The sequence below is a fragment of the Sceloporus occidentalis genome, unplaced genomic scaffold (assembly GCF_023333645.1).
Source record: "Sceloporus occidentalis isolate IW3139 unplaced genomic scaffold, rSceOcc1.0.p SCAF_49, whole genome shotgun sequence".
Classification (NCBI taxonomy): Eukaryota; Metazoa; Chordata; class Lepidosauria; order Squamata; family Phrynosomatidae; genus Sceloporus; species Sceloporus occidentalis.
Window position 1 is genome coordinate 1971000 of NW_028317029.1, and position 27631 is coordinate 1998630.

The following is a 27631-nucleotide window of genomic DNA, read 5'->3' on the forward strand; positions in this document are numbered from 1 at the left end:
GTGTACATATGGTCCCTTGAGATGTAAGCTTGGGAGCAGGGCTCTCTCCACCTAAAATAATCACTACCCCTTTCACATTCCAGACAGCAGCATGACATAAACGTAAAATTCCTACATACTGCAATGGAAAATTCTGACTCACTAATTCAGTATGCCTTAACCCGATAAGGCCCAGGCTGTTTTTTTGAGTTTGTTATATATTGAGGTTTTAGGACAAGAAGGGTTTTCTTCAGATACCATTTCTTGATCATATCATCTAATTTCCTATGAAAAAAAACATAAAATATAATTACAAATTGAAAAAAAGTACCTTTTCTCACTTTTATTTCAAAAAGCTTTTACTCATCTACAAAAGCTAATGAAAAAGCCTGCGAAATAGATTCTACTGTTTGTCTTGAGTTTAGAAATACCCAATGTTTTTATGGGGTTTTTTTTGCAAGTTATAGGGCAATAAGTACTATACAAATAGTGTTTTGCTATGTTTTGCCATTCTGCCCCATGTGCTACTTGGGACATCTTTGAAGCCGGCCAATGGAATTTACCCCATCAAACCATATATTTTTGAAAGCTAGACATCCCAAGGTATTTAAATGCTGGCATTTTAACCCATTCAATGCACTAATTCTTCTACCACCCTTTGTCAAACTTTGTGGTAGTATCTATTGTGTTTAGTATGTTGTGTTTTTTTTATCACACAAATTGTACATCAGGTGTGAATTTACAGCTTTTGGTAAATGTCACTGTCACACAACATCCCAATATGTGCTCAGCAACATCTCCAGAGAACAGTGATAATCCGCATGCATGGGTTTGTCGGGTTGTTTGGGAGGTAACAATTGTGAAGTGCGCATTATTCAAGTTGCAACCTTCAAGTTGCAATTGCCCCCCAGGCCGCCCGAAATATAATCTAAAAGGCTGCTGGGTGCTGTTACAGGGTCACCGTACCCAAGGCTGGGTTCCCCTGTTTGAGGGCTGAGGAATCACCAGTCAGTCCCTCATACGGATAGCACTCAGCTATCCATGGATCATCCAGACCACCATTCGTAGTAAACCAAGAAGAACTCTCTTTATTACAAACACACAGAATTTATATACAATCTCAATGCAATGTGTACCGAACCCAACCCCCAATCCCATCAGCCACACCCCATCACAAATCCCATCAGTATACAGGGCATGTATCAAGTGAGGGGATTACAGAATACAATGGGTTCCCCCACCTGTGTTATCCCCCCTGTAGTGCGGGTGCCGACTGGGCAGACAGGGCTGTGTTGGCTGATTAAGAGCCAGATTATCGGATCGTCTCTTTGAAGGCTGGAGCTGAAGCCACATCAGTCTCTGGGCCGAATACACAATAAAACGTCTTATAAAATATTACCGGGTCACGGTATACGGAACCGGACACAAAAGTGCTCCATGACCCGGCTAAACTTCATATGACATATGAGCCAGCTAGCCTGGCCCAGTCACAGGTGCTGATGCCGCCGGCCGGCGCTACTTTAATACTTTTTTTTTAAAATTTAATATGGCAAGCCGGATCGGGTATTAAATAAAAAAAAAAAAGCTCCGCCCCCTCACACTCACCTTTCACCCCTCACGCTGCTCCCATCACTATGCGGCCATCAGGTTGTTGGAAATCGAATCTAAACGGCCGCTGGGTGCTGATGCTGCCGGCCGGAGCTACTTTAATACTTTATTTTTAATATGGCAAGCCAATCCGGCATATTAAATAAATAAAAAAAAAAGGATTAAAGTAGCTCCGGCCGGTGGCATCAGCACCCAGCGGCCGTTTAGATAAGTTTTCCAGCAGTCTGATGGCCGCATACTGATGGGAGCAGCGTGAGGGGTGAAAGGTGAGTGCGAGGGAGCGGAGCCACTTCACTTGACTTGCCCCCCAGGCCTTAGGCTGCCAGCCCTCCCCTGTAAGTGGGCCATCTTTGAATCTGGCTAATTCAATTTACTCCAGTAAACCATATATTTTTGAAACCTAAACACCCAAGGGTATTTCAAATGCTGGTATTTGAACCCTTTCCATGCACAAGATTCTACCACCAGCTTTTGCTAAAGTTTGTGGTGGTAATTTTTAAACCTTCACTCACTAAAAATTAACTCAAAAATGAATAATCTATCAGGGCCCTGCGTTCAATATGCCTATTTGGCCAAGGGGCATTATCGCTAACGCACTCAAAATTAACTCAATAATGCCGTGGCATTTATCAGCAATATAATTACTTTATCCCCTGCCATCAACTTCTTTGATCCGTCAGCAAATGGTACTGCATTTAATCCTGATAAGCAGATGACGCACCTCGTTAACGTAAGGTCAAAAGGGACTTTTCTAAGAGAAAAACGATACATTTTCAAAACATCTTATAAAAATGTTCAGTTTTGGTTTTGTTTTAATTTAAATTTGTATTAAATCGGTAAGCCACTGTTTACAGAAAAATTATAAAATGTGCTGCAACCCAGCTCAGGGCAATACACATACAGTACAACTTCAGTAAACGGAAAACTAAACAAAACAGTAAAAGCAGCGTACAATTACAATTCCAGACACGGCTGAACGCCCTCCGGTTAGTGCTCTCTTATAAATGTGCCCACGTCCGAGTAGAACCAGGGCATAGTCCAATTGTCAGGGATGGAGCTGTCCCACTTTTCCCACTTGAACGGCCTCCACAGGGGCAAAGCAAGACATGGCGTTTTCCAGAAGAGCCTTTTCACTTCATCGCCGAGAGTCCTGCACACGCAGTGTCACACAAATAAAAAAATGCTTAAATATTGGAGATAAAGGGAAGCCAGCCTATATGATGTAAAAATCCATTTCCTGCTTCCTGAAAGCAAATGAAATCACCACAAGATTTCAGAGGGATGTAGATTAGTGCTTCATAATCCTTCTGCTATAAGGGGAGGGGTTTTCCCATCACCTTTACCCCACCATAACTTTTGGTAAGTCTTGAATCATTAAAGGCACCAGTATTATGATCCTAGAGCGAGTGATCTGCGTTTTACAGATCGGGTTACAACAGTTCTTGAGTCCTTAGCTCATCAGTTCCCTGACTCAAAGAACCGACTGGAGCAGCTCACTGACAGACATCACTATCTAGTGATAGACATCGCAAGTATGATCGACGCCACAAGTATGAGAACAGTACACTAACAAAATAATACTTTTAGAACTAAATACAGGGTTAATCTTCACTGCCCCCAGCACTTGGTTTCCTTTAGTCTGCACCCCTTTACTCCTAATTTTATTAAATCGGTTCACTTCGATGAACCACTCAAAATGAAATGTAGTTATTCGGACTTTCCATCACGAGTTTCACATTAATAAGTTACTGGGTATATATATATATGTATATGTATATATATATTTCTGCTAAATTGAAGTTATGGCTACAACAAATGATAACGAGACCCGGCTCTTTGTGTACGGCCAGGGAGTTTCCCCGCACATTGCAGTCTGTGACCTTCGTGTGTGTAATGCAGGGGCTTTTTTTTCTGTGGTAATATATCCGTCCAACGGGGACTTTCCGGAGAGCAATAAACAAATAACTTCCGGACCACAATCAGCTGTCATTCACCAGGCACCCAAGTGAAGATTAAAAAAATAAATAAACAAATGAAAATAAATAAAAAAAAGTTTAAATCAAGATTTTACAGCATTAAAAAAAAAAAAAAAAAAATCCCCCCCCAAAAGCGTGCAATGGACTGTTCCAATAACAGTGTAGGTTACAAGATTTCGAAGACAGAAAGGAAATGGCGGCCGGGTAGGTAAGTTTCTGTTTGCTGTTAACGCCCTGTATTTTTCTGATGTAAGATTACGGTGCTTTTTATTTATTTATTCATTTATTTATTTATTATAACTCCCTACGTAAATTCCCCGCTTCTCCCTCGGAGGTAGGAGGGTTTAGGACCAGTTATATACCCCGCGACATATTCCTTCTCAGAGTAAGGAGCGGTGAGGCTGGGACTCGCAGGGAAATAACATATCACCCGTCTATACGTTTACACATCTGTGTAATATTTTACGTTAATACGGTTGTCTTCGTTTTGGCGCAATGATAATTCTGTAAAAGAAACGTCATGTACGACTGAAAAGGGGCGGTGCATTTTGTCGGTCTATATATACACACACACGTTCTTGGTGTCGAACGCCAGTCCTGTTTCCCCTTTATGGCAGTTTATGGTATGTCTGGATTTTTTTTTTTATTTGTTATATTTATTGTGTATACTAACGAGTTAGAAAATAGCTTGATAAGGCATTGAAACACGTGTTGGCACACGGGGTCATATTCTAAATGTAGAGGGTCAAAAGGCTTAGATGTAATGTAAGGATGTTTTGTTTACTAGTAGGGTAGTAGATACGTGGAACAGCCTCCCAGCACAGGTGATAGAGGCTAGTACAGTGAAATCACTTAAACATTTATTCATTCTGTGTCTCTCCATCCGGGTATACGGACAGACTAGAAGGACTGAATAGTTGTTATCTGCTGTCAGAATGTATATTTGTACATGTTGTATTTTTGTTAATGCTTCTTTACTTCTGTACTAAGATGTACATTTTGTAAATAAATACTGGCTTGGGATTGGCTGAGGACTTGTTAGGATGTAAGTGAAGCTGATCGGTGGCATAGTTCTCGCATGTTATTTATTAAATAGTATTTCTATGTTTCCTATAGCCCTTTTTTTTTTGCAGTATTTTACGTGATTCTGCTATCGTGACACTGATTGGTGCATGCATGCTTAAAGCATGTGGCTTAATGTGTTACCCGATCAGGCGTTTCATGCGCGAAGTGGAACGGCATTCAAATATTGTTTGTAATTATGTGCAATGAACAAGTTTATGCCAATTATATTATATCCCGCCATTACATAATAGATATATATTGCTCTCTCTTTCAGTCATTCTCTCTTCTCTCTCTCATACATCTTGTGACTAACACTGGAACTCCCTGCCTTCGCTTCCTCTAAGAAAGGAGTGTTTAAAAGTAAACAAGCTGTGATGCGTCAGCTGTTTCGGTGAAGGCTTGGTCGGCCGATGTTCACGTAGATTAAAAGAGTTCAGGGCGTGGTGATATTTATTAGAAGCCGAGCCTGTTATGAAAGAGAGACAGAAAACACAAGATAGAGCAGATTATTACCAAAACTGTGGGTTGCAGCGTGACGAGGAACGATATGCGTTTTTTGCCCAGGGGGTGTATTCCAGCCTGGGGCAGCGGCGCTAGCTGTGCAGGTTTATCAGGGATGTGGCGGGCTGTAATAACAAACCTCTTTAGCATATCGATGCCTTAGTAGTTGAGTTTCTGTATACACGGAACGCAGAGACTGTAGCATAATATCCCCGACACCCCTACTTTAGAAGAATACCTATTACAATACTCTGTGAGTATCCCTATTACTCTGTGAGTAACCCTATTACACACCCTATTATAGGGATACTGTAACCCTATTACACTGTGAGTAACCCTATTACACTGTGAGTGAGTATCCCTATTACACTGTGAGTGAGTATCCCTATTACACTGTGAGTGAGTATCCCTATTACACTGTGAGTGAGTATCCCTATTACCTATTACACTGTGAGTGAGTATCCCTATTACACTGTGAGTATCCCTATTACACTGTATTTAAATATGCATTCTTCAAAAAAATACGTTCTTACCTGAGGTAGCAGCTGCAGGTTTGCAGCTGCCCTCCTCCTCTGTGGTCCAGCAATTCTTGTCACAGATTGGCTGCTTAAAACAGCCAATTAGTGGCAGGAAAACTCTCCCAATGAAGTCAGTGGGAGTGCTTTTTCCACACATTTGCATGGGGGTCTGAATAGCCGGAGCTGATTGGCTACAAGTACATCATGTGGATAGAGATGTGGTCGGACAAAGGGGTGAATGCATATGGGAACAGAACGGCTCGGCTATCATACGTGACTGCATCTGATGGCTGGAGTGTCCATTAATGACCAGGATTGCCAAATCACAAATGATGTTTGAAATGCTTTGCTGTGTTATGTTGGTTGGATTAAATTGAAGTAGTGTGTGCTATAAAATTATGTTACAAATTACTTCGGTACATGGAGATCTAACATACATTTTGTTTTCTATTGTTTTTCAGATTCGGACACTTTTTGAGGCAATGTTTCTGCAGCCGGTACAATAGGGGTTTTTTCATTCTGTGTAGAGAAATCGTTATCATGGCATGCTAAACTAGCAACTGGAGGGGGAGTGTTTCTCTGGGAGTTACTTAAATGCACCCTATACACCAATCAGCCATATCACAATGACCACTGACAGGCGACGTAAATAATCTTTTTATCGTGGCACGGGTGGGGTATATTAGGCAGCGAGTGAACATTTCATCCTCACAGTTGATGTGTTAGAAACAGGGAAAATGGGCAAGCGTAAGGATCTGAGTGACTTTGAGAAGGGCCAAATTGTGATGGCGAGACGATTAGGTCAGAGCATTTCCAAAACTGCAGCTCTTGTGGGATGTTCCCGGTCTGCGGTGGTCAGTATCTATCAGAAGTGGTCCAAGGAAGGACAAGCGGTGAACCGGCGACAGGGCCATGGGCGGCCAAGCCTCATTGATGCATGTTTTAGGCAAAGGCTGGCCCGTGTGGTCGAATCCAACAGCCGAGATACTGTAGCTCAAATTGCCGAAAAAGTGAATGCTGGTTCTGATAGAAAGGTGTCGGAACACACAGTGCATCGCAGTTTGTTGCGTATGGGGCTGCGTAGGCGCAGACCAGTCAGGGTGTCCATGCAGATACCACAGCATGCCTTCAGAGATCTAGTGGAGTCCATACCTTGACAGGTCAGGGATTTTTAGGCGGCCAAAAGGGGCCTGCACGGTATTAGGCATCTAAAAGATGGCATTGGCTACTGTTCCAATTGTTGCAGTACCAAAGAGCTGGCGCACTTTTGTATCAGGTAGTTGAGGTGACGTATAATGGCTGCTGCTAATAATACCAACCCGTAAAGTGGTGGGCTTCAGTGTGTTACTGACACGGTCCAAAATGAAACAATGGCTTATTATCTGGGAAAACTTGTTTCATTAAAAAAAAATGTCTTATAAGTTTTGCATGTGAAGCCATTGAATAAAAGAAGTACTGACCCTTGGCAAAAGAATGGAGATCAGTGGCGCGTAATGTTATAATGTTACATTTTTCATCAAGAATTCAAACATAAATGGGTATGGATCAGTGGCATTCTGTGCACAAGAGGTGGGAATGTTACTACAAACCTGTTATTAAAACATCTACTCTTCATTGATTTTTATTTTTTTTCTTCTAGTTGCCAGTTGGGGCCACTTCTATTAGGGTGCATATAACTAACTCCAGAGAAACACTTCCCCTCCATTTATTTTTCTGTATCTACTATTATGGAAGTTTTGAACAGGAGTCCGTATCTGGCAAACCTGGTTAAAGCAAGCCCAAACGTGGGCCACTTAGAATATGAACTTTCATGTGAACTTTACCGCATATCCACATTTGCCGCCTTTCCCGTTAACGTGCCAGTGTCTGAACGCAGCCTTGCTAAAGCAGGTTTCTATTACACTGGCACAGGCGACAAAGTAAAATGCTTTAAATGTCCCCTCATGCTCGATAATTGGAAAAGGGGGGACGACCCAGTTGAAAAGCACAAAAGACTGTATCCAAGTTGTAGTTTCATCCAGAATGTACCTTCAGTAAATCTTGGGCCTTCCTTAAACTCGGCCTTTTCCCCTCCAACTTCCATGGGTAGTCAAGGATATGCTACTTGTTCCGGCTTTGGAGATGTTGAGGTTATTACCAAGACCTACACAAGTATTCCTCAAGATCCAGTTACATCGCGAGCAGTGGTAGATCTGACTCACTTAAAACATACAGTAGTCAACTCTGGCATGCTAACAGAAGAAGAGAGGCTCCGCACCTTCAGCAGTTGGCCACTGACATATCTGAAACCATACGATCTTGCCAAAGCTGGATTTTACTTTGTGGGCCCTGGGGATAAAGTTGCTTGTTTTTCGTGTCATGGGAAGCTAAACAACTGGGAACCAAACGATAATGCCATGTCCGAGCATCGCAAGCATTTTCCCGAGTGCCAGTTTGTGAAGAACAGTGCAAAGGCCTCCTCGACTTACAGTGTTTCAAATGTCAGCATGCAGACGTGCTCCTCTCGTCTCAAAACCTTTATTAGTTGGCCTTCCAGAATTCCAGTGCCTCCCAAGAAACTAGCTGAATCTGGATTTTATTATGTTGGTGAGATGCTCTTTTCCGTTTTTAATTTTAGTTCACTTCCTAATACTGCATCAGTCAATATATTTATCCATATATCGTGGTCTTTTCTTCTAGGTCGAAATGATGATGTCAAGTGCTTTTGCTGCGATGGTGGGCTCAGATGCTGGGAGTCTGGAGATGACCCATGGGTTGAGCATGCCAAATGGTTTCCAAGGTATACAAGGGATCTTCATTGTATCTCACCGGGTGTTACTATAGATCAGTCCTGGTGCAAAGTTAGATAACAGGAGCCGGTAGAAGGAACATGCCATTTGTACTCTGAAACATTGGTGTCTTATATCTTTCCTTCTGTTATTTAAATGATTGTGTCTATTCATTTAAGGGAGAGTTTCCAGTAGATTTGTGCTTTCAACTATCTCACCTCGCTATGCGTTATGAAGGGCCAACACCAGTGTACTTCTGCTGCAGGAAGATGGTAAACGGTTCAATGAAGATCTTCATCCTTTCATTTATACGTTTTATACATGGCTAGGTCAGCCCTTCTGCCGAAGAAAGCTACCGTTGTTGGCCTTTCATAATAAGTAGTGAATTGAGGGAGCTGAAACAAATCTCTCGTTCTTAAAAGAATAGACCGTAGCATCCAACTTTCTCGGATAATCGAATTTGACTCATTGGAAATCTGCGTTTGTCATCGGATCATGTATCATCATCAATTTTATTAGTTTATTGAATAAATTGCATAAAAAAGTAAGAGACCAAGATCTAAACAAATAGTGGAGATGTCATCTTTTTTTTGTGTGAAGTGTTGTATGTTTTACAATATTTTTGAAAGTGCTGCACATAGTGTAAGAGGAAGCTATAACATAAATAGTATTTGTGTGTTCATAATTATTTATTTATTTCATTTAGATGTGAATACTTGCTGCAAATAAAAGGCCAACGTTTTGTTCAGGAAATTCAGGAAAAATATCCACATCTTCTTGATCAGGTATAATAAGAAAGAAAATACATGTTTCAACACCCCCCCTGTACATTGCTTCTTGTCATGTGGCATTACTAATGTATTATTGTGTTTTCATTCTAGCTTCTTTCAGCTTCAGACATACAAAACAGTGAAACACAGCACCCACCTAGTAAGTGGTTTCTTATTACAGACACTATTCATGACCTCTTTAGTGGGTAGCAAACCTTTCATTTGAAGGCCCATTCTAGCTATATTAGCGTGTATGTACTCTCCTACACTTAAAGATGCTGTTCCACTTAGACAAAACATGAATTTCCTTTTCATACTGGAGAGTGCAATTAACATTTGCGTGTCTATCATTTTTATTGCCTTTGGATGTTTAATTGCTTAGCAATAAGAGCAACTCTTAAGAAGCTTTGTGTTTCTATAGCAGTTACCTATTGATTAATCACTATTAACCACGTTTGCATATGAATATAGGAAGTATGCTTGTGTTCAAACCCATTTTGCATGTATACTAATCGAGACCGCAAACCATAGGTTCCTGGTCTCAGAATTTGTATGATTATTGTAACTTTCCTGTTCCGTTGACTCAAACCGTCCTAGTTGTCTTTAAAAAAAAAAAAAGGAAATAATTTGATAGAGAAGATTGATTAAGCAGGGTTTTGCCACTGAATTTAATGAAAATTCTAAATCTGTTGTTTCCAAAAAGGTAAAACCAAAAAAAGACATAAGCTATAGGTAGTTTAATTAAATGTAAAAACAGAGTAGGTGGTGGCTTTTTTTTTATTTATTTATTTTTTTACATGATGTATGTCTTGTCTTTAGTTATCCGTTTGGGAGTTGAGTCAAGTGCGGAAGATGAGATGTTGATGAGTTCGGAAATGGTGCAGTCAGCACTTGAGATGGGCTTTGATAGAAGACTAGTCCAGCAGACCATAAAAAGTAAAATGTTAACAACTGGAGAGAACTACAACGATCTTGAAGTCCTGATAACCGATTTACTGAAAGCCCAAGAAGAGCAAACTGAAGAGGATCGTGACAGGCAGGCAGAAGAAAGCACTTCAGGTAACTGGCCATTCATTTCTCTGTTGTCATTAATGAATAATGTTGAATTTAAGGTAACATTTTCATTATACCAAGGCTACCTCCAAACTTGGTAATTGTGAGTCAAGTAGTATGTAGAAGAGAAGATAAATCTGTCACCTTTTTTTTTTTTTTTTTTTTTAGCTGATAGAAGATTGTATTAGACATACCACCTCGTGAGAGTCGACCTGTATGCTTGCTCTAAAAATCTATATTTAGGGACTAGAATGTCCACTTACTAATGAAGTACCAAGAGTAACTGGCAGATATGAGTCCACTTCCCGGCTCATTGAAACACTGAATAAATCTTTTGTAGCTTTAGCCCTAAATGTATGTATTTTGTGCCTATAACATATTTTTTTTCTTTTTCATAGATGAAATCATTTTGCTCAGAAGAAGCCGCCTTGCTTTGTCCCACTGCTTGAACAGTTTGCTTCTAATTCTGAATGACCTGCTTTCAGCGGATGTTCTAACTCCTTCCGAGTACGAATCCATAAAACAGAAGACTCCGTCGGCTGTGCAGGTGCTGGGCTTGATCGACATTGTCCTTGCAAAAGGAAACAGCGCAGTCGTAGCATTCAAAAACATTCTGAAGGCAAATGATCCAAACATTTTCAGAGAATTGTACCGTAAGTTGTGTGTTTCTTTATTCTCTAAAACGGTATAGTTTTTGTAAGGGTACATTTAAATATTTTTGTTGGGGGGGGGGGGTGTAAGTGGAATTTTCTTAAACTACCTTTATGTTGTGCTTTATTATAACATTATTTTTTTTTATTTAGTGGAACAATCTTTAAAATCATCAGATGACTGTTCAGGTAAATATTTTTTTCTTGTCCTGCTGAGTTACTTTTCTGCACCCTCTTTATGATTTAAAGTCATTCTTGCAGTATAATATACTCAATACACATATGAGATTTTACACATTAAAGTGATATATATGTATATGCCAATGAAAGCAGCTTTTTTAAATGTGCTGTCCCACCTACTCTAAAACTGGTACTTTCTAAAACCGCTGTTTTCTTTAGATTAACATAACATTTACTACTGTAGATGGTTTATGTTTCTAAATGGCAAGTATCGTTGCATTAAATGAAATAATTTACATTTCAGATTTGTCTATGGAAGAACAGTTAAGAAGACTTCAGGAAGAAAGAACCTGTAAAATCTGCATGGACCAAGAGGTCTCCATAGTGTTCATCCCCTGCGGCCATTTGGTGGTCTGTAAGGATTGTGCTCCCTCTCTCAGAAAGTGCCCAATCTGCAGAGGCACAATTAAAGGCACAGTTCGGACATTTCTTTCATAAACCGGGACAGCATGTATGCATAAAACATGTTGTGTTAAAACAATGTTTAAAACTATTGTCTGACTAAATGTACTGTTATTACACAGGCGTGGGTCCTGGTGTTTATTTATGATTTCCACTTAAATATTAAACATTTGAAAGTGAAAACGAAGGAGTTGGTAAATCATTACTGCCAGGAGTAATTATGAAACAACGATCTTTCCGTGATGAGGACATAAGAGGACACGATGTAACATGGGAGTATAGATCAAGTCAAAACTAGCATTCTTTAATAAAATGTGTAAAGTCTGTGCAGTTTCTATTTCTACAGCTCATACAGGAGCAACATATCCTTCCTCAAATGGATGTCTATTTGTTAACAGTAACAGGCTCCTAAATTAATAGATTTCCTATGTGACATAACCAAATTCAATACAGTGGTATAAGGCACCTTACCAGGCTTCAAAATACCAGTTACACAGGACAGGATCTCCTCCAAGAACTGTGCGTCCCATCACATGGTAAAAATAGGAAAAGTTTTCTTTCATTGTTATTTCCTTATGCACATCAAATCAGATTTTCCAGACTGCCTTTGTGATGATATATCAACAAGTGGGGCGCATGAACATGTGGGAAAAAAATATATAACACAAATAGTGTAATAAATTCAAAAGAATATGCGTGGTGAATAATACCACCTTTGTGATGGACCTGAAGAAATAATCAAATTAACTGCGGGCCAATGTATGAGCGATCCCTAACGACCCAAGCACTTAATGCCTGCCACTGAGAACCCAGGTAATGTATTGGACATGCGCCACACAGAGTTGAGCAGAAACGAAAAACCCTAGAAAATGTAAATCTAGTCAAGGATGCACCAGTCGCATGAATCAAAAAGGGGACCCATCCAGTAGGACAGGTAATCAAGAAGACAACTGGGTACTGGGCCGAACCAGTAGTCCGAATAATGGCCATCGCACCTCTACCCAGCTGGTCAGTCTTTCATTGTCTAATAAGTACCTGAACTAACCCTGCCTGAAGAACAACATCCCTGCCATCCAGACCAATACCAATGCTCTATCAAATGACATATAATGCACCTGGCTCCCCCCTGAAGCAATACCATCATTACCAGAAGAACCAACTGGGTATGAAAGATGGCGAATCCTCCTGACGCTGCCAGGCTCCCTCTTAAGGGCCAATCTCAGTGGAGATACTCTCAGGTTATCAAAGGGGCCGCCATAAGGCCACAGTCTTCCTTCTGCAACTTAGCTGCTACCAAATTCAAATAACTTGCTATGGATGGTTCGTCAGAGTAGACAAAAGGGATCCAGAGCTCCCTACTAAAACCACCTCTAAGTAGTAAAGACTCGTCTATTGCTGTACAGGTCTAACCAGGGGAGCATCCTTAGGACTCTCACCGGTGTCCTCGCTCCGGCTGGGATCCTTCTTTCCTTAAGTATCGTAACACTGGGCACTTAAGACTACACTTAAGCAGAGATCTATGGATTTTTTCATTAAAAAATACTGAAATACTTATAGTATTAAAGCTACTACTAGTTGTTTTTTTTTTAAAGTATGCTCTCTATCTCCATTATGTAGAAGTCAATCTATAACTTGTGGTAATAGTGAAGTCCCTAATAACCAACTCTGTCCCTGATATCTGGGATAAGCTTTCTTATTGATTGATTAGTGTGTGTTGACCAAACCTGATCAGGCTACTCAGAATAAAATATTAACCGTTTATTAGCTCATTGTGAAGATTCTATGTAATAACAAAATACCAATCCTCTGGAAACTTTGACTTGTCATTATTGAAAGGTATACTTAACTGAGTCGCCTGCATTCAAGCAGGGATATCAACCATAACGTATTGGTAGTGAAAGCACCAATTGTGAGTCTTATATACCGTATTTGCTCGATTATAAGACGAGGTTTTTTCCAGAGAAAATGCTCTGAAAAATACCCCTCGTCTTATAATCGGTGTCGTCTTATAATTAGACCTCAAATAGGTCTGACTATGAGACGACTAAGATCCAGATCCCCCGCAGAGCTGCACGGGACCTGGATCCTCCTGTCTCCCCCCCCCGCCCCACTTACCGGTGCTTCTGAGTCCCCGGTGTGCAGCCGGGGTAGCAAGTAGATGTCTACGCGATTCGCGTAGAGCTCTACACCGGACTACACGCACCTCCTTCCGGCTGCAGCGTAAGTTGTCTACGCGAATCGCGTAGAGCTCTACACGCTGCCTCGGCTACATGACAGGGGACTCAGAAGCGCCGGTAAGTTGGGGGGGGCAGGGGAACGGAGTGTTAAATGGAGGGGCATAAGGCATTTCTGTAGGCAGAGTGCTCTGTGAAATGCCTTTTAACCCCCTTAATGCCGCTCTGCCTCCTGAAATGCCTTTTTAACCCTCTATACGCCACTCTGTCTCCTGAAATGCCTTAAACCTCCCAATAAGCCACTACCCCATAATATGCCAGAGTGGCATATAGGGGTAAAAGGCATTTCTGGAGGCAGAGTGGAACATAGGGGGTCAAAAGGCATATCATGGGGCACAGTGGCATATAGGGTTAAAAGGCATATCATGGGGCACAGTGGCATTTAGAGGGTTAAAAAGCATATCATGGGGGGGTATAAGGCATTTCTGGGGCAGATGTGCATAACTGGGGGGGGGGGCAGGTTGGAAAATAGAAGGAAATAAAACCAAAATATTTTTCTCAATCATAGCTTTTATTAAAAAAATAGTTTATATGAATTAACATTTACTGGTAAAACTTTTTTCCTATAGGGTCGTCTTATATTCAGGCTTTTTCTTTTTTCCTAAATTAATATTCAGATTTGGGGAGTCGTCTTGTAATCAGGGTCGTCTTATAATCGAGCAAATACGGTATATGATCACAGCGGGGTAGAATAGGAAGGAGTCATTTACCGACTGTGTGACCTGAGATTGGCGAAAAACCCTGAGAATTTCCAGAAATGATACGACAAAAGGTTAAAACTGTGCAAAAAAAATGTTCTGTATGTTCAAGGAATCCTGAGTCATGTCCTCTAGAACACGCTGACTCATTACATTGCACAGAAGAAACTAATATGGCTACATGTATTCCAGAGCGTGTGATTAATTTATCACTATTTGTAATTCTTCATTTATGACTTTTTTTTATTACGTGCATACTTCAGTGTACATTTTTACCAACCTCACACCAAACCCTGGCTGAGCACAGAGTGCGGGGCACATGAATCATCAGACTTTGTAATATAGCAGAAACAGAGGGCCACATCTCACATAATGACATCATTAGACTGGGGTAGTGGCATATTTGGGAGGCACTTAGGTAGCCACATACCAGAACAGGGGGGCTCAGGAGGAAAATATGGGGTTCAGTCAGTGCAAGGGGATCTGAGAGGGAGAGGGAGATGTAATGGCGAGAGAGGAGTAGTTTAGTAACAAATGATAGGGAGATACATAAAGGAGGAGAATAATAAATAAAAACGACACAACGGAGTAGTAAATAAAGTTTAATAATAAATAACGTTTTCCTGTAAGATTCACACTCAAATTTCTGGTGTTCTGGCCGCGACTGAGACGCATAGCCCTGGCGAATGGTCTCCACTATTGGAGGAGGCAAGTTAATGGTTAGTGCCTCACACCTTAAATAATTCCTCTTATAACCTGAGGTATCTGAGAAAGTCCCCAAAATGCAGAACAGGTTTGGTGAAGATGTAAGCGGTGAGTATTTCGTCTGCAAATAAATCTAGTTTATAGTCTGTATTACCCACTTTTTCTTTTATATTTGCCTTCTCTCTGATGGCTATTGCTAAAGGCTTAAGACATAAGACAAACAACAGAGGTGAGAGGGGACAACCCGTGTAAAATTGGAAAGCGTCTAGATTTGTGGCCCATAAGTGCAATTGCTTCTTATGTTTTTGTCTAACACTTTGAACGGGGTCCTCCACTCCAAACCTCCGGAGGACTCGCCACTGGTAAAGCCAGTCCAGTTGGTCGAACACCTTTTCGGCGTCCAACGTAAGGAGAATGGAAAGGGCACCCAAAGAGACAGACAGGTCTGTTGTTCTTCTAATCTTATCAAGGGCCTGTCTATGTGGAAAGAACATCTGGATATATCATCTTTTCTATCACTGTGCTTAATTGAAGAGATAACGTTTTTGCAAATAGATTTATAACTGTATTGATTAGTGAAATGGGCCGATAGCTGCTGAATTGTGGGTCCTTATCCTTCTCATGAAATTAAACATTTTGGCCTGTAACATATATACGGTATTTATATTTTATGTGGGTATTTCCAAATACATTTTTCATGATACATATTGGCATTCCTGAAATGCTTTAGTTACTGCAAGAAGCTCCAACTCTGAAATTGGAGAGCGTAACCTCTTTCTCTTCTTGGTGCAGTCATGGTATAGGGAGTTGGTATAGTAAACTATTCAGAGCCTTCCCGCTCTTCAGATTAGTTGAGGCTTTATGTCCATCATAAAATTTGGTATAAACGTTTGCAAACTGTTCTGCCATATCTGCTGAAGATAGCCATACTTTACCCTGGCGGTCAGTTATTTTGGTAAGATTTTGGTTTAACTGTTGCATATACAACCTTCATGCCAGCGTGGCATCAGGTCTATTAGCTTTTGCAAGAAATAGTTGTCTAGTCCTATTCATGGCATCTTTAGGAAGGAGTTTATGGCTGCCTCTAATAAGCTCTTAGGCTTGGCCTTCAGCTCTTGTAATTCCTTTGTAAGTTGATCTATTAGTGCATCTGCTTCTTTATGTTTTTAAGCAACAATTTTACTTTTGAACATTTTTGAGTTTTCAAAGATAAAAAAGCAAGCAAGGAAACCAGGGTACAACACAATAAGAAACAAGTTGCGTTGCAAAATGACACAGCACCCCAGTAACGTCCACCAAATGACCAACGAATGAGAAAAAAAGAAAATACAGGGGGCTAGCAAGAAAACTGTTGCAACATGGTAATCAAGAATAAAGATGAAGTTGATTATGTAGTCACACTCTGTGCGTTGTCAAGTAAACCATTGGACGCGTTACGCACACAGGTTTCTTCCCCGTAGCAACTGTACACTAAACCAAGACGTATCCTGGAAAGTTTGTTGTATCTGAAGTTTCAAGGTATTGTCTAGCGTGTCAATAAAAAGTCCCCATACCTTAAAAAACGATTTGGCGTCTCTTTGTTTGTTCAATGATGTATCTAATTAGTCCAATCTAAACAGAAATAATAACTTTGTATGTAATAGAAGCAATGAGGGTGGTTCAGGGTGTATCCACTGATGTAATATGGTCTTTAAGATAAGATAAACATGGTTGTATTAGGTAACTACAACAGCCCAAGAATCGCAGCCTCTGGAGTGATTTGAAGAGCACGGCCACACAGGGTGGAAAGTAGACTTGGGCACCAGGGGGCTCTTCGTGTTCGTCTTCGTGCTCGTCTTCGGGGGGAAAAAACCTTCGTATTCCGCGAATATTCGCCCGTTCCTGTCTTCTCTTCGGGCGAATATTCGCGGACATTCTTCGTGCTCGTTTAATCTTCGTTTCCTTCCCGGTTGCCTTGCAGGGGTTAATACGGGGTTAACAACACATCGGAGCAGCAGCAGCTGCCGTGAAGGAACGTGTGTGCAACTCTATTGGTCGTTTCGGCAGGGGGCTGGTCTGGCATCAACTAGTGAATTGCAGAACGCACTTCATTCGTTGATGGCAGGCCAGCCCCCTGCCGAAACGACCAATAGAGTTGCACACACGTACTGAGGTGTACTGTACACAAAATGACCTAGAGACAAATGCTCCAAGGAACTTGGCCTCCGTTTATCATACACAATCACACATCCATAGATGTTTAATAAAAGAATAGGGATTATTTTACATTTTTAAATTGATTTTGGACCACTTGTAATACATGCCTAACATTTGCTACCTATTTACAATGGCATACTTTGCAACAACCCAACTTTTACTGGACAGGACTGGAAAAAAGCAGGACTGTCCACCAAAATCTTGGGTGTGTTGGCAGGTATGCGGATGGAAAAATGTTGGACAAGAACTAAAAAATAGCTTAGGGTTAATGTACGGTTATGTTTAAGATTAGTAGCAGTGCACTGCTTTGGTTAAAGATGTATTATGTCTAAATAATAATTAAATTTTAATGGGTTTTAAAAAAAAATTAGGGGTTTATTTAAATGTATTTTAAAGTTAGATTTATTATTTAGTACTTTATTATATTTATTTAATGTTTATACTAGTGCTACCTACCGAGCTATAACTACCAACGTGTATTTGCATACCTAGTTTAGCTAAATTAGATGGGACAGGACTGGAAAAAAGCAGGACTGTCCCTGAAAAAGTTGGGTCTGTTGGCAGGTATGTGGATGGAAAAATGTTATAGTATGAAGTGTGAGTTATAGCGTTAATGCTAGTGAGTGTAGAAATGAAGGCCAGGACAAATAACAAGAGGAAAGGTCCTTGTGATTTTTGCATTGTACGTGTATGTGTTATGTGTGTTATGTGTGTTGTCACTGTGTTATTTGTGTTATTGTGTGTGTTATGTTTGGTTGGTTGTGTATCAGAAGGAAAATAATGAAATGGAAATGGAAAAGGAAATGGGAAAGGCGAATGAGTGGGCAATTGGCGACCCACTCACCTGTTTCACCCCAGAGCAAAGCATCCAAACACTGTCAGTCCTAGACGTTTGGCAGCGGACTTCCAGAGCTCAGACACAAGGCCCTAGCGTAAGCTGGCCACTCCGGCGGAGGTAGCAGGCGTTGCCACACCGCAAACAGACGCAGCCAGGGGGGAGAAACTGCCCTTACCATTAGGGACATTTGAGGCATGACACTAGCCAGGAAGCGAACTGGCATCGAAGAGACGCTGGCACCACCACCAGCAGCAGCAGCAGAATTGGGAAAGGCGAATGAGTGGGCAATTGGCGACCCACTCACCTGTTTCACCCCAGGGCAAAGCACCCAAACACTGTCAGTCCTAGACGTTTGGCAGCGGACTTCCAGAGCTCAGACACAAGGCCCTAGCGTAAGCTGGCCACTCCGGCGGAGGTAGCAGGCGTTGCCACACCGCAAACAGACGCAGCCAGGGGGGAGAAACTGCCCTTACCATTAGGGACATTTGAGGCATGACACTAGCCAGGAAGCGAACTGGCATCGAAGAGACGCTGGCACCACCACCAGCAGCAGCAGCAGAATTGGGAAAGGCGAATGAGTGGGCAATTGGCGACCCACTCACCTGTTTCACCCCAGGGCAAAGCACCCAAACACTGTCAGTCCTAGACGTTTGGCAGCGGACTTCCAGAGCTCAGACACAAGGCCCTAGCGTAAGCTGGCCACTCCGGCGGAGGTAGCAGGCGTTGCCACACCGCAAACAGACGCAGCCAGAGGGGAGAAACTGCCCTTACCACTAGGGACATTTTGGGCATGACTCTAGCCAGGAAGCGAACTGGCAGAGAAGAGATGCTGGCACCACCACCACCAGCAGCAGCATTGAAAAATGGGAAAGGCGAATGAGTGGGCAATTGGCGACCCGCTCACCTGTTCCACCCCAGAGCAAAGCATCCAAACACTGTCAGTCCTAGACGTTTGGCAGCAGACTTCCAGAGCTCAGACACTAGGCCCTAGCGTAAGCTGGCTACATTGGCGGAGGTAGCAGGCGTTGCCACACCGCAGCAAGTGCAACCAGGGGGGGAGAAACTACCCTCTCCATTAGGGACATTTAAGGCATGACACTAGCCAGGAAGCGAACTGGCAGAGAAGAGACGCTGGCACCACCACCAGCAGCAGCAGCAGCAGCAGCATTGGAAAAGGCGAATGAGTGGGCAATTGACGACCCGCTCACCTGTTTCACCCCAGGGCAAAGCATCCAAAAACTGTCAGTCCTTGGCGTTTGGGAGCGGACTTCCAGAACTCAGACACAACGCCCTAGCGTAAGCTGGCTACATTGGCGGAGGTAGCAGGTGTTGCCACACCGCAGCAAGTGCAACCAGGGGGGGAGAAACTACCCTTTCCATTAGGGACATTTAAGGCATGACACTAGCCAGAAAGCGAACTGGCAGAGAAGAGACGCTGGCACCACCAGCAGCAGCAGCAGCAGCAGCAGCAGCATTGGAAAAGGCGAATGAGTGGGCAATTGACGACCCGCTCACCTGTTTCACCCCAGGGCAAAGCATCCAAAGACTGTCAGTCCTTGGCGTTTGGGAGCAGACTTCCAGAACTCAGACACTAGGCCCTAGCGTAAATTGGCTACACCGGCGGAGGTAGCAGGCATTGCCACACCGCAGCAAGTGCAACCAGGGGGAGAAACTACCCTCTCCATTAGGGACATTTGAGGCATGATTTCAGCCAGGAAGCGAACTGGCAAAAGATGCTGGCACCACCACCAGCAGCACCGTTGGAAAAGGAAAAAGGTGAATGAGTGGGCAATTGACGACCCGCTCACCTGTTTCACCCCAGGGCAAAGCATGAAAGTCTGTCAGTCCATGGCGTTTGGGAGCGGACTTCCAGAACTCAGACACTAGGCCCTAGCGTAAATTGGCTACACCGGCGGAGGTAGCAGACGTTGCCACACCGCAAACACGTGCAACCAGGGGGAGAAACTACCTTAAACATTACAGATAAAAAAAATTAACTTTCCAAGCTAAGAGCTGGGTAACCCAACTTGGGCAGATTGAATTTAAGGAAGGCAATCTGCTCCATCAGATGAGGTGCCATGCGTGAGCGCTGTGGACTCAGTATGTTTCCAGTCATAGAAAACACGCGCTCACTTTGAACAGTGGTTGGCGGACATGATAGTAGCTGCTGCGCAACCCATGAGAGTGCAGGCCACACACTCTTCTTTTCATCCCAGTAGCTAAGAGGATCAACATTAGGCGCAGAAGGAACTTCACAGAGGTAAAGTTTGACCATTTCAGCAGCACTACTCTCCTTTCTGCTGCTAGCTCTGTCAGATGGTCCAACTATACTCCCAAGTGCCTCTTCCCAAAACGCAGCTGCTCCACTCAGCTGTGTTGTGCTTGTGGCACTGCTGCTGATGCTGCTGCTAGGAGTAGCAGACCTCATCATCTCTTCCTCCTCCTGCACCTCTCCCTCCTCGGACAGCATTCCCATTTTAAGCTGCCAGTCACGCACCTTGTTGACCAATTGCTCCCGGTAGCTACTGAGAACATTAAATTTCAAAGCTAGCTTTCCCTTAATTCTTGGATCGCAAAGGCACGCTAGCATCATTTCGGGACTCTCTTCCATTCGTTTGCGAAGGTGTACTTTTAGCAGATCCTTCAGCTTCCTGACTATGGCTGCTATGTCAGGATGTAGAGTGCCACCTTGAACAGCCTCACGGTTTCCAAGGAACACATCCATCTTGCTGCCTAGATGGGAGAACACTGGGATTACCTGGGCCAGACTGGCAGTGTTTGAGCTTAAATTTTCTGTGGCATCCCTGAATGGTTTAAGGACTGCCACTAGCTGGGCGATCACTGTCCAATCCTCCCTATTCAATGGAGAGGTAATCCCAATATTGTGCTCTGAGGCAAGATTATGGATTGCCCTCTGCTGCTCCAAAATCCTCTCGAGCATGTCTAACGTGGAGTTCCACCGTGTACTGACATCCTGACGTAGGCAGTGTACGGGAAGACCTGACCTCTCTTGCTCTTCCCTCAAAAGTTGGCTAGCCTTAACACTATGGTGAAAGTGCCCAGCGATCTTTCTGCAGCGGGACAGAACTACTGCTGCCACATTAGTTCCTTCTGACATTGCTGCCTTCACTACAAGATGGATGATGTGGGCTGCACAGCGCACACCAACAATATGACCATCTCGCAGCGCTTTCACCATATTGGCACCTCCGTCAGTTACCACAAAACCAACTTCAACATTGGTGCCCGCCTCTGCTCCCACCCAAAGGCTAAACATTTTCCTCATCGCATGCAGAATGTTTTGGGAAGTGTGCTTTTCATCCATCACTTCTGCATGGAGAAGGAAAGATCGGTAGCCTGCTGCAGCAGCTTCCTTAGACACACCGGGCTGCCACCAGTGTGCTGTCAAAGAAAGAAAGGCATGCTGGCCGCTAGGTGCACTCCACAAATCTGTAGTGAAATGAACAGACTGACCAGCAGCCTTGGAAAGCTCCTCTTTCACTGCTGCAACACAGGACCGATACAATGAGGGGACAATGTTCCTGCTGAAAGTGGAACGTGACGGAACTGTATATTGTGGAGCCACAGCCGCCATCAATTGTTTGAAAGGCTCCCCTTCGATCATAGAGAAGGATGCCCCTCCAACAGCAATTAACTGACCAATCAGTCGCGTTACTTTATTGGCCTGCTGTTTGGGCATTGACCTTTTGGATTGGAATGCCACAAATTGTTCCAGGGTGGGCTGGACATGCAGTGCTCCAACCTGCCTTGGTCTCTGGCTGCCAGCACTAGTTGCTGCTGCTGCTGCTGCTGCTGCTGCTATTGGCTCAGAAGAAGAAGCTGTTGGGGTTTTTCCACGGCCACCAGCTATGCTGCCTGCACTAAGTTTTACCTCTGCATCTTTCCCCAATAGCACAGCGTTGTGTTGAGTGCTGAGGTGATGCTTCATGCTAGCACTGGTAAAGTGGCCAGACACTTTCCCTCTGCTTATTAGCTTCCCACAATGTTTGCACTTTCCATAGCGCCCTTCTTCAACATTTTCAAAGTGCTCCCAAATTGGGGCGCGCATAGCCTTGGAGTGTGCCTTGGGTGCTGCTCCTACTGCTCGGGGTGGATGAACAGAGGCAGAACTAGTGGTGGTGGGACTGGTGGTAACAGTACTGGCCATAGTGGGACTGCTAATTGCTTTAGATTTGCTAGGTTTTGCTGCTGCTGCTGGTGGTGGTGGTGGTGGTGGTGACGATCGTAGCGGAGAAGGTGGAGGCTCAGGGGAAAATTGTGCACTAGTCATTTGGACACTGCTCCCTGAGGAATCTGATTCCTGACCACTCATCTCCTCTACTTCCTCTGGCTCATAGTCTAGCTCTTCATTAGCCAGATCGAATGGAATTCCTGCTAGGCTGGAGCTAAGACTGATATCGTCGTGAGACTCGTGACTAGTAGTAGTGCGAGCAGGAAGAATAGACTCTGCACTTGGCCTCTCAGTCTCAGGCTCCTCTGCTACCTCGCTAGGTGGAGTTCCACTATGTGTAGCCCTCTCTCTAACTGTCTTTACAAAAATTTTGTAAGGACTTGGTGGCTTGCTAGAGGTACTAGGAGGACATGGCGTGGCGGTACCAGTGGGAACAGTAGGTGCAGCACTAGTGGTGGTAGAGGCGGTAGAGGTGGGGGTGGTGGTGGTGGTGGTTTTCCCTACAAAGGAATGAGATCGCTTTGGTTTGGGACCCCTCTGAGTCTTGCTGCTAATTTGGCTCTGCTGGGTACCTTGCATGCTGCTGGTGGATGGGGAAGATGCTGCTTGGGGCAAAAGGCACTTCTTTTTAGTCACTGGGCTGGTACTACTTGTGCTACCCTTTAACTTTGAACGTGCTTCTGGTGCTTTAGGCTTTCCGTAAAAAAACATAGAGCTTGTGGGCCTAGCCGCACTACTACTGCCTGCTTTTGGTGCCTTTCCTTTACTTGATGATCCTTCAAGCAATGCTTCCCCAAATGATAAGCGAGAGCTTGGCCTACTTGGCCGACTAGACTGACGCAAAGGCTGCATCTTAGAACTGGTGGTGGTGCTGGTGGTGGTGCTGGTGGTGGTAGATAGAGCTTGTCCCTCCTTAGTCCCAAAAGGAGGATCCATTTCAAATTTTGTGTTGTGTGTGTAGTGTAGTGTAGTGTTTAAAAAACTATAAAAAAAATAAAAAAAAATAAAAATAAAAAAAAAGGAAAAACGAATTAAAGACAAAAAATTAGAGGAAGTTCTCTTCAGTGCTACTGCTTAAAAAGTAAAACTATGCACTACTGCACTGTGCTGTGTGCAATCTGCCAAAGTGCTAAAGTTATTTAAATTATTAACTCAAGATTAACTATTTAATAACTAGCAGTATTTTATTTTTAATTTGAATTTACACGGGCCTAAGAGCTTAGCCTACTACTATGCTAGCCTAAAGCTATATTTCCTTACTATAAGTCTACCTCTAGGCAGACGCTCTCAAACCCACTAAGCTAAAGTGAGGTTAAATCAGATTCAGTATATGATTTATTAATTAATATTAAGTTATATAATATTAATAGATTAGAAATAATTTACTTATATATTATGTATTATAGATAGAAGAATATAGATTATGAATTAGAATTTAGAATTAGAATTACTTATATTATAGATTATGAATTAGAATTTATATTGTTATATATTATTTATAATATATTATAGATTAAGATTAAAGAAGATTAGAATTATTTTAGTACTACAGCTAGTAGCTTGAAGCTTTGCTTAGTACAGCTCGTCACAGTCAATTTTTCTTGAAAAGAATTAGAAATAAAATCAAATGTCACAGCAAAACAGTTAGCTTCACTGCTGGCTGCACTCACTAGCCCAACAAGTTCACTTCACTGATGGACTGAGGTGAGCAAAACACTAAGGGTACTTTTAATAAAATTGAAATAAAATGTAAAATAAATGAGAAAATCTTTGCAAAACAGTTAACGTCACTGCTTGCTGATCAAAAAAAAACACAGCACTTATGCGGCTGCACTCACTAGCCCAACAAGTTCACTTCACTGATGGACTGAGGTGAGCAAAACAAATGAAATAAAATGAAAGATTAATTAAGAAAAATTGACTTGGTCTCTTGCTGTTGCTAAAACAAAGCACAAACTATAGAGCTGCAGCACCAGTACTAATAAGATTAGCTGAACTATACGCTAGTAGTAATTATTTAATATTATTACTTTTATTTATAGCTAATTTAATTAACTATTAAGACAAGAAAGAATTATAGAATTATTGATATTACTGATTTTAGATTAGACACTAGTAGATGTCTTGAATGTCTACAGTACACTCTACACTAGTATACTATTACTAACTATAACTGACAAATATATATATAATTTTATAATGAATTCAATTATTAATTATATTAATTAATATTACTGATTTTAAATTAGACACTAGTAGATGAATGTCTACAGTACACTCTACACTAGTATACTATAGAATATATATATATATATGACTGACAAATATATATATATATATAATAATGAACTATTAAATTATAGATTCTATTAAATTATTATTTATAAATTCTATTTAATTTATTTAAGCAGGACAGGCAATAGGCACTAGTGCCAGCCCAGGGCAAGGGCACCCCAGTGCCACTGAGGCACTGGGTGCACTGTCAACTCAACAGCACTTACACTACAGTTGATGACAAATTAAATAAAAAAAATTAAATTAATCAAATTATTATTATTAATTATATTAAGTAGCACTGAAGTGAGGATGAAGTACACTGTGAGAAATGGCAGGCTAAGGCTTACCAGTCTCACACAGAACAGAACAATCTCTCTCTGTAACGCTCGGATGCAGCACAGCAGTGTTGCCAAAGCAGTCACAGCGAAAAATGAATGGATCTCTCAGGCAAGCTCTGGTCTTATAAAGGCGCCTTCAGAATTCAAAAAACAGCAGCACAGGCATTGGACGAGACCCTTAGCGTGACGTCACAAGAGTGAGCTGATTGGACAGACGAGATCAGCTCACTCCTGTTTGAAATTTTGGCGGCTGCGCGGCAAAAACGAAGACGATCACGAAGAATCTTCGTTTTGCCGGCACTGTATTCTCTTCGGCGTGTCTTCGGAACGAACAAAAAAACGGCCTCTTCGTGCTCGTTTTCATGTTCGCCCGAAGACGAATGCACAAGTCTAGTGGAAAGAAAAGTTTGGACACTATGCCAGAAAGAGCGAATTGGGAGACACGACGAGAAGTTATGATAAAGGTCTGCTCCTGCCAGACCACACTTGGGGCAGGAATCTAAGGGCAGTATTCCCATAAGAAATTGGGGATGGGGACAGAGATGTGCCTGATGAACAATCTTTGACTGCATTTCAACATAAGTGCTGGCCCGAAGCAGCCTACACATTGATATAGTAGATCTGATTAAATCCGACCTGTCAACATCAGAGAAGCGAGTCATCTACCCCTCCGGGTTTCTACAGAATCCCTCTAAATACATTTGTCCCTTTCCCCCGTCCCCCAGCTCAATGCCCTGAAGAAGATGCATTCAGAGATGCGCCTAACTCAAATTGTAAAAAAAATGAAGTAAAAAAAAGCATTGTTTGGGCACACCACGCGTGAAACAAACGAATAAGCATATGGTAAAAATGTCAAAAAAGCTCCAGCCTTTAGGGCAGCAAAAATCTTCAGTCATAAAGTGGATAAACATCAAGGTAGGGAAAAACTTTCCTGTACCTGAAAAAAACAGGTGTAAAGTAGGACGTAAAGCCCCCGCGGAAACTCCATTAGACGAAATAGTGTTTCTGAACAAAGTTTCCATGAACATTTGTGTTACGTGTCATTTGTGTGAGACTTACCACAGGGTTTCTGCAGTAACTCTCATGGGAACGAAAACTCACCAACTAGATTCGGCTGAACAGAATAAAGGAAGCTTTTTTAAAAAATAAATACAATCTCCAGCATGCGCTAATTACCTAAATTGAGGAACTCAAGTTGCTCTGTGACCTATGTTACGCCTTAAAGGCCTAGATTGTTCTTCCTTGTGAACTGTGTTTTGATAACAAAATACCTATATCATCAGAGCTCATAAATGTCACCAGGTATGTATGTTACTCATTCATCTCACGCAGACAGCATCACTGAAATAATAAAGCACTATTATTCACTAGTTATCTAATTTCCTGAATTTAAACACTTCCTCTTACTCGGCATTACAATTAAGTAGTCTGACGACCTCTTCTGCATCATGTATCCTCTCTCTTTTATCTTCTCTCTTTGTCCCCATATCCAGGGACATTACCGAATGGCTTCTGGTGACATCCTCTTGACTAATCCTCCAGGGGAAGGAGCATCACTAAAAGGGCTGCCATCTTGTTGGAAGGTTACCTTAGGGCAAAATGACCACACTTTCGGCGACATCCTCTCAAAAGGTAGAAGATGCGGAAGTGGTCGCCAGAGAAGGTAGGGAAACAGAAGATGTGAGAGAGTGAACGAGAACAAAAGTGTGAGAGAGTGAGTGAAAGTGAATGTGGGCACCAGGCAATGAATTTCGTTCCTGAATTAAAAATGTCCCCCAATTTTCATCCGAACCGAATGGGCAGGGACTGTAATCTGTTGCCTTGAAACTAAATCCTCCCAAGTTCCCCAATGTCGTTATGATCAAAATGTTGTATTGTGCTGATATGTCTTTAGTTGAAACTGAAATATTTCATTGGGGCAAATCAGAAAAAGATCTAAACTTGAGAATCGTAGAGAACTATTCTTCTTCTACTGACATATTCCTTTATTGACTTTCCTCACCTCTTCATCATCACCCCTTTCACTGTTAATTTTCTTGGCTTTTATGGCCTTAGTTCAAATAGGTTAACATGGTTACCCAACCTAATTATATGTCTAACCTTCTCCTTGATATCACTGTGTATTGGGAAAATTACATAAGCATACTGGTCTTCTGCCCACACTCTGCAAATGGGTCCTCCATTCATGTGATGATGAGACTTCAGTCACCACTAGGTAGAGGTCAAATGGGACATTTGTGGTGGCTCTGATTGTTTCCAAGGTTCCAAGCTTCTCCTTTTATTGAGCAAAGAAACAGATGGAAAAGATGGATGGCCGTAGACAAGGCCAAAGGACTTTAGCGCAGCCTGGAGACCAGGACCGCCATATCCCCTACCAAGAATCTCCGTGGAGGGCCAGTATTCTCTTCGCAGTGATTGTTGATCCAATCATGTCCATAGGTCCAATGGAGAAAGCCTCGTCATCCTTTTATGAAAGTGCTAATAAAAGAACACATTATCAATATGTAGCATCACAATTTCTTGATCAAATATTAGTTATCTGAGATCTAGATGATCAAATTTGCATTTGTAGAGGGGAAATACAGTTTTACATTGACAATTGTACTAGTCACCCTTCACGCAC

At 42.3% G+C, this 27631-nt stretch overlaps 1 protein-coding gene across 1 annotated transcript; it reads left to right on the forward strand.

The window, feature by feature from the left end:
• The first annotated feature begins 7374 nt into the window (after nt 1–7374).
• Nucleotides 7375–11566, forward strand: LOC149288816 (putative inhibitor of apoptosis). The gene is made up of 8 exons (XM_089491250.1): nt 7375–8233; nt 8327–8426; nt 9122–9200; nt 9297–9345; nt 10005–10244; nt 10637–10891; nt 11042–11077; nt 11373–11566. Exons 1-8 carry the CDS (start codon nt 7375–7377, stop codon nt 11564–11566), a joined length of 1812 nt encoding a protein of 603 aa, XP_089347376.1.
• Nucleotides 11567–27631: the final 16065 nt, after the last annotated feature.

What these genes read in the sequence shown, in the direction of transcription:
- LOC149288816 (XM_089491250.1), top strand. Translation starts at nt 7,375, where the DNA reads ATGGAAGTTTTGAACAGGAGTCCGTATCTGGCAAACCTGGTTAAAGCA. An exon ending in CATGCCAAATGGTTTCCAAG is followed by an intron (nt 8,427 to 9,121) that starts GTATACAAGGGA and finishes TATTTCATTTAG; the next exon opens with ATGTGAATACTTGCTGCAAA. An exon ending in CATTTTCAGAGAATTGTACC is followed by an intron (nt 10,892 to 11,041) that starts GTAAGTTGTGTG and finishes TTTTTTATTTAG; the next exon opens with TGGAACAATCTTTAAAATCA.